The sequence below is a fragment of the Impatiens glandulifera genome, chromosome 6 (genome assembly GCF_907164915.1).
Source record: "Impatiens glandulifera chromosome 6, dImpGla2.1, whole genome shotgun sequence".
NCBI classification, from domain to species: Eukaryota; Viridiplantae; Streptophyta; class Magnoliopsida; order Ericales; family Balsaminaceae; genus Impatiens; species Impatiens glandulifera.
The window spans coordinates 52,306,161-52,314,263 of NC_061867.1; the positions used below are offsets into that span (position 1 = coordinate 52,306,161).

General features: G+C 28.6%; 1 protein-coding gene across 1 annotated transcript; it reads left to right on the top strand.

Moving 5' to 3' along the window:
* Positions 1 to 1,958: 1,958 nt before the first annotated feature.
* Positions 1,959 to 3,504, top strand: LOC124942565 (B3 domain-containing transcription factor NGA1-like). The gene is made up of 2 exons (XM_047483092.1): positions 1,959 to 2,711; positions 2,787 to 3,504. The coding sequence occupies exons 1-2, from the start codon at positions 2,342 to 2,344 to the stop codon at positions 3,305 to 3,307; spliced, it is 891 nt and encodes a 296-aa protein (XP_047339048.1). The 5' UTR covers positions 1,959 to 2,341; the 3' UTR covers positions 3,308 to 3,504.
* Positions 3,505 to 8,103: the final 4,599 nt, after the last annotated feature.

Sequence of the window (8,103 nt, forward strand, 5' to 3'; positions counted from 1 at the left end):
TAGTTTTTTAATTTATGATTTTTTTGGGTTAAAAATACTTCTGTCCACCCCTGGCCATGTTGAATTTATTCATATAAAAACAATTCATTAAGAACTAATTAATTTGATTTTAGTTTATTCTATCAAGTCATATGAACCGTAATGAATTTGTGTATTAGACAATAATTAAGTATTTTTTTTTGTTTGTTTGAGTTTGTTACTATCTTTATATACCATATTTTAATTTGTTTCAAAAATATATTATTTTTTTAAATATTTTTTATATTTAAATCAAGATAGTCAAAATTGAAAATTTATTTAAAATAATTGTCATTTGTATACTTGTAAGATTGAAAATTTATTTTATAAAAATATTGTTATATATTATTATTTATATATAATTAAGTATAAAAATAAAATTAAAGTAAAACAAAATCAAATTATAAATGAACTTATTAATTATTTGAATAAACTATTTTTTTTCATTTTTTAAATATAAATTGATTTTATTTATTTTTTTATGTAAAATAATATAAGACGATAAAAACAAAGTGATAATACGGTTGTTTGTCATATTAGTTCTCTTTATTTAAAAAAAATATATATACAACGATAAAATTAAACTAGTAAAATTTTAATATCATAAATTTAGTATTTAATAAAAATCTAATGGATTTAAGAATTTTTTAAATCAGAATTCATAATACTACAATCATAAAATCTTAAAACATAATTCTAGATTTTGCAAAACTTTATTTAAATGATGTCTTTTATTTCTTTTAGTAGAAATAATTTGTTTATGAAAAATGGGAAAGAAATAAAATTTTGTTTTTTCTCAATTTCATATTCTTTTTGAACAAGATTGCAGATTTTTGTTTTTGTTGTTTTGCCCCTAAACTTTGGGATCATTATCATTTTTTACCTTACAATCTAATTTACAAACAATTTTGGATTTAAAAGTCTTTTTCCTCCTCCTTCTCTATTTCTATATAGAGTAGGCATTTATGAAATGTAAGTTGCAACAAGTGAGATAGGGGCATATTTGGTCCATGTTCTATACAATTAATAATATAAAATTAAAACAATTTTTTTTTAAAATGATGCAATTAGAGAAAATAAGAGAGGATAGTTTAATCATATTAAATAACAAATAGAATGAAAAACTTGTAAAAGAATAAAGAAATAAACAAACTCAAATGAACTCAAATAGATCTCACAATCAAATACATTATCCAATTATTAAAGTCAACTTATAATAACGCATCACATCATATAAATCACAAGTAATAATACTATAAATCAATCCCGATAACATTTCGATCCGTACTTCTAAATATACTATATCATGTCATTTTAAAGATTAAAGGATCCATAATTCAAATTAAGTTAAATCATTCATCATATTAACTTTAAATCTATTTTCCCAAAAAATACACACCTCAAATATTAATTCCGACATAACAAATCATCTTGTTAAGAAACTTATCGAAAAATTTGAATGAAAAAACATTTCAATCGCAAACAAGAGTAACAGATTTACATTAGGGTTGAGGTGGGCCGAAGCCCATTAAAAAATGTTGATTTATTTTAATATAATAATATGATATGATTTTATATTTCATAATTTTTCAATCTAATTTACTATTAATGAAATTTTCACTTCATTTTTTCTTTTTATTTTGTTAAGCACAACACAATTACTTTTCAAACTCAACACTAACTATATTTTCGAAATCAATTTATCTTTCAAACTCGAATCTTATATCTCTCGAGGAAAATAATATAAAAAATTGTATTAATCGTTTAAGCACAACCAAACACGCACAAGATATAAGAGAAAGAAAAAAACAGTTGTCCAAAGTATTATTGAACTCGTATAACCTTAAGAAACAATTAATATTTTACTAAATGCATTTACTTTATCAAAGGAAAATTAGTAAAGTTAGTGTGAAATCATAATTTAATTTAATACAAAAATCATATGGAAATGGATCAAACTAAACGATTCGGTTCGGCACCTATCTTGTCGGACCGTAATCGTCACGTGTGTGTTTTATGTGTGTGTGTGAGAGAAAGACAGAAGTCTAGTATGAAGTTATATGTTATCAGTCATGTTCATCGAAACGTCCACCAAAAATCCAAAGAAGAAAAAAAATTAGCTCCATTTTCTCTCTCTATAGAGCTATTATCTCTCTTCCTTTCATCAAACTTTTTCTCTCCCCCAAACCCTAGACACAACAAAATTTCCTCAAATCTCCCCAAACAAAAGTCAACTCCACAAACCCATATTTAATCTTCGATCATATCCACTACCCAGTAATGCATTTTCTCAGATTCACTCAAATCTAAACTCAATTTCACGATGAATTTCGCGGCCGCCACTTCCTCCGCCGCTGACTTATCTCTCGGATTATCATCTTCCTCCGAGGATGTTCTAGAAAAAGAACACATGTTCGACAAGGTTGTAACTCCGAGCGATGTCGGAAAACTCAACCGTCTCGTGATCCCTAAACAGCATGCGGAAAGATACTTTCCGTTGGATTCTTCGACAAACGAGAAGGGTTTGTTGTTAAACTTCGAAGATCGTATCGGAAAACCGTGGAGGTTCCGTTACAGTTACTGGAACAGCAGCCAGAGTTATGTCATGACCAAAGGTTGGAGCCGGTTTGTTAAGGAGAAGAAACTCGAAGCCGGCGATATCGTTTCCTTTCATAGAGGCATAGGAGATGTCGGTATGTAAATAAATCAAGTTTATTATTATTATTATTCATTAATTAATTAATTTATATTATATAATATATATAAAGGTAAGGATAGACTTTTCATTGACTGGCGGAGACGGCCGGAAAATACGGCGGTGGTGGATACTCGTCACCGGTATCCTCCATTCGGAAGTTACTTCTCGTTTGATAATTACCGATCCTACCCTTATCATAATCAACCATGGAACAAATTTTCTGGACCATCTAGGGACCACTCGGTCTATTATCAACATCATCATCAATTTCATCGAGGAAGTGGTCCTTACCATACATTCTCAGCTCCTGTAGAACAACCCTTTACCGCCGGTGGTGGTGGTGGTGGCATCGATGGCGGTGGTGGATCGGTTTATCATCACGTGAATCCGAATCTAATGTGTTTGAGATCGAGTGGAGTTCAGACACGACAGGAACCGGTTTATGAATCGATTCCAGTCATGAAGGGTAAAGTGGAGAAGAAGAGGTTGAGGTTGTTTGGAGTGAATATGGATTGTCCATTGCCGGAATCTTCGGGTGAAGGATCTTCACGTTTTGTTGGCAAAGGGAAATCGTCGTTCGATCTAAACTAAGCTGAATGGGTTAATTTGTTTTGATAAAAAATAACGCTCTTTTAAGGTATGATCTTCCTTCATAACTGGTGGTGAAGATTGAGAGACTTTTTAATTATGTTAATTTTGTGGTTTTTGTTTTCAATGCATGTACAATTTTATATAGGTTTGAACTTATGATCATATATTTTATAAACATTTGTTTAATTTAGTGTTTTTGACAATCAATTTCGTGATTTCATGCTAATTTATTCTTGAAATCTCGATCATTATTATATCTTCTATTGCATGCCATTATATATATATATATATAGACTAGTTCATTTAAGCCTAAATTTTGTGGGACTGGGGAGAGGAGGAAGATGGAGGAGAAGGAAAAAGGTATTTATCAAAACCCATTTTCATTTCTCTTCTTGGATCATCATCATCTCATTGTTTTTTCATGAAATTAATATGATTATTATGAAGTTTTAATATAAAATATTGATACTTAAACTATTTTTTAAGGGTTTTTATCATAATTTTTTTATATGTATTAATGAATTTGTTTAATTTATCTATTGAAAATAAAATTAATCATTTTTTCTTCTTTCCTTTTATGTGTTAGAATTGATTTTGATAAATTATCATATACCCACATCAATTTTAACTGATTTTGATTGTAAATTAGAATTAATATGCTCATAATTGAACTATGATTGTACTATTTTCCTAAAAAAATCATATTGAACTGTTTTTGTATGTTTTATCATAATTTGTAAACTCCACAAAAATATTACTAAGTATGAAATGATTTTATATGCATAAAAAATAATTAGTTAACTTTTTTTTTTAAATGTTCATATAATATGATATATATGAGATTTGTTAAAGTTCAAAGTGCTACCAGAATATTTAAATTATTATCCCTTTACCATTGTAGTTTTAGTTTTAATTGTAATTTAAGATTAGTTTTGGATGAGTTTTTATCGTAATCTTGCGATGCTCATCACAATATGGACTGAAATGGTTGTATCGATCCAAGAAAATTATTTTTTTCTCTCATTTCTCTTGATGTGTTTGAATCTACAAATGAATCACATGATCATATGCATACCCAGTTTGATTTTAGGGTTGATCTATATGCATTGATTATAAATTATTAATGAATGTGATGACTTAGTTCTCTGCTAGCCAACCAGCAGCCTACAGAGAGGCCTTTCTGATTCAATCTTTCTGATATATAAAGTGTAAATATATATATTTATACACATAAATACATTCACCATTAATAATTTCTTCAACAAAAACAGCTGTCCTTGGCTGGTCCTAACACAGTTGGAGAAGATAATAAGAGGAAAGTTTCTGGGAAACTTTTAAGCATGAATTTATTTTTATTTATATTACTAGCTAGATAGCCTTTTGATTAAGTAAATATTATTAGTTGTTATTTCATTGTCATGTCTTATTCTTATAAATTATCTACCTAGGGTTTGTCTTCTTTCTTTATCTTCATTTATAACTGAATCTATTACCTTAATTATCTTTTATAACATGATCTTATAGGGATCTGCAAAATCTTAGTTTTGTATGAAAACAAAATTGCACTTTATAAATTAGCAGTATATATACTAATTGATCATGAGATTCCTTAAAATGAAAATAAACAAATTTATGCCATGTTTTTATATTTTTGTGTTTACTCATAAATTTCGTTTTAACTTATAGATTTTAACTCCATTATTTTGTTCATGGTGTGGGAAATTTTAGATTTATTTGGTTTTTGAATGTCACTCCCCTTTGGCTGCCCTTTTGTAGATTTTAGTGACACTTCAGTAACTGTCGCTAATTCTTTTGGTGCCCTACTTTTATAAATTTTGTACTTTGTTTGTATGATCTTTGCATTTTATGTAATGAATTTTTAACATATTTGTCTTTATGTAATAGTATTGAAATAATTATTTGTCTCTACACTGGTACACACTTTTTTTTTATATATGTGAGCATTAGTTTTTTAAAAGATTAATTATACGCGTAATCGTAATCGCGAATATTACGATTTTATGAGAGAATGTTTGGAGGAATAACTTCAATTACAGTTAAATATAAAACATTCATGTACTAAAATTAATCAACTGAGTAAATTAGATATCAGAACCATAAAAAAAAAAATTAAAAATCAACTAGAATCGTCACATAAAAAGTAAGTCAAATTTAACCTTAATTTCCTTCTTAATAGTCTAATTGGCTTGCTCTACTCTAGTTTTCACCCATAATAGTTCACTCCTCTATATAATTTATGCATTTAGTTTTGTCTCAAACACAAATTCGATTGTTAATCTTTATTTTCTGTCAACGTTCTCAAAAATCTTTTCCTAATTGTTGATCTCATCTTCAACAAATATTAACTCATTCGTATATTTTACTTATAAGTGCATACATTTAACACATACGTTTGGGTTTCTTATCGGGTATCACACCATGTTAAGGACCATTCTCCATCTCCATGGTAGTGTTAAGAACATCGAGTTCTACTCCTCGACAACCTACTTTTCTTAATGTCGTGAATAGATACAATCATTATCTAGAGGTATCTTGCCTTCAACAACATGTTCTTCCAATTAAGCAATTTTATACATATAGCATATTGGAGATCATCGAGCGATATGTCATTAATCAACAATAAAATTCTTCACATCGCTTTATCAGAATCATCAACAATGTTCCTTATTAGAGAATGAATTTGTCATTAAAAGATTAAAAGACTAAAATATGTGATGTCTCATGTTCAAAGTACCATAAAAAATTTAATGTCCCTTACCTATTGATGGCTTTGAACAATAAAAATCTTTGTGGTAATTTGAAGAGTTTCATGTTAATATTTATGTTGCCTTCTCTACAAACTCTCCTCTCCCTCATAAATGACTTTATATAGTTTGGTATGAATGTATTTTTTGGCTGAATCATTAGGACCGGTTCAAATGTAGAGAGCATTGAATCTTCTTTTTATTTTCACTCATTCAAAAGGTACTTCATTATGATTATTATGACTTTTTTGTCTATCATGTATATTGGTAAACTACGACGACGAATGAGTTCCAATTCGACCTAACCTCTTTTTGTTTATTAACCACTTTAACAAACATTTTGATGGAGGAGTCAAATTGTAGCAAGATTTGATTATCTGATAGAATCGTCGATAATTTCATATTCTTATAGAGAAAACTCATCCTTAATTAGTTGTCACCAACAAAATATAATTGTGTTCGAGTCCTTGATATTATTTTTAGATCTCTAACCCAAACGATATAGTTTCCATTCCTAATATATGTACTTCGTTTATAAGATAAACTTAATTTGTCTCACACAATAATAAACATGTTTGGTATAGTACATTTTCATCTTACATTACTATAGTATATATGTTGCATAGGATGGGATGAGTAGATTCATAGAACACATGAGTAGCACTGGTCTATTTTTTTAAGTTAAAATGATATAGTTAATTACTTAATTTAAGATCCCAACTTTGTAATGAAATGTTTGGAAGAAACCCTCTTATTACAATATAGGATATCATCATGATATCGTCTTTCATCCATCAGGCTTGAAATTCGTCCACAATAGCGATATATATGATTTATTAGGTATAGTAATTAAATCAAATAGCATACTTAAGTTATATTACCTATACTTGTTTAATTAACAAATCAAAACCATTTTACTAAATATTACACACCTTTATTGCATGTGATCCTTAAAGTTTATTTTAAGATGTCTATAATTAATTTATAACTAATTACAAATGATCTGATGTTGAATTAGGTTCACAATCTCCAATTTCATTGGAGTTAAACATGGCTTAAATTTGATATTTAGTTAAACATGTTAACAACTAATTATTGTAATATGATTTTCTTCATACTCATATGTCAATAGACTCGCCCGGTCCCATTTTAAAAGTCAAGTTCCTCTGGAAAACTCCCAAAATTCACACAAATTTTTCATTTTGAAAACCAACCCATCAAATCAATAACATATATACTTAACCTGAAAAGCCCTCATGGGTTATTTTCTCAATGTTAACCTATTTATCAACTTTCGAATCTAACTTTCTTTTTCTTTAGACAATATCTCTTTTACACGTCGTTATACCTCATCAACACGGTTTTGCTTATAGTTGTTTTCAATAAAGAATTTTATATGTCATGATTATGCGAAGCTTCATCATATGCTTGAACGATTTGCAATGATATGACATTCAAATTTGAACAGAAAAAAGGTAGGGCTAAATCCAAAGTGATTTTTGGTCTAGATGACTAGGGAGGGGTCTGGCTATATTGTACATATAGGTAAGAATTATGGGCAGAATAGAAGAGTAAAGTAGAATCATTCCTTTGTCAATAGACCAGGCATGGCTATGTATATAGTAAAGTAATGTACATTGTTTGTTTGCCTTTGAAAGGACAATCACTGACATGCTTATTAATCTTATTACTCTCGTATATGCCTACTCAAGACCCATACTCAGACAAACCAACAATATTGATCATAAATAAGAAGCCAACTTCCAATTACTATATTCAAAAGTTGACCCCACACTATGCATATGCAAAATTCTAGCATCTAGATTCTAACCTAGATAACTAGCTAGCTTCTCTAATGCATGTTTAGTGTTTAGTCCACTTATCTCTATCAATCTAGCCGGGGCATAATGATGACATTCATAAGTGATATGGGTCACATATGAATTGTGTATTTGTGCATGTCTTTAAAATTGTGGTGAAATTTTTTTATCAGCACCATAAGTTATGATAAAAAAAAATCATAAATCAATT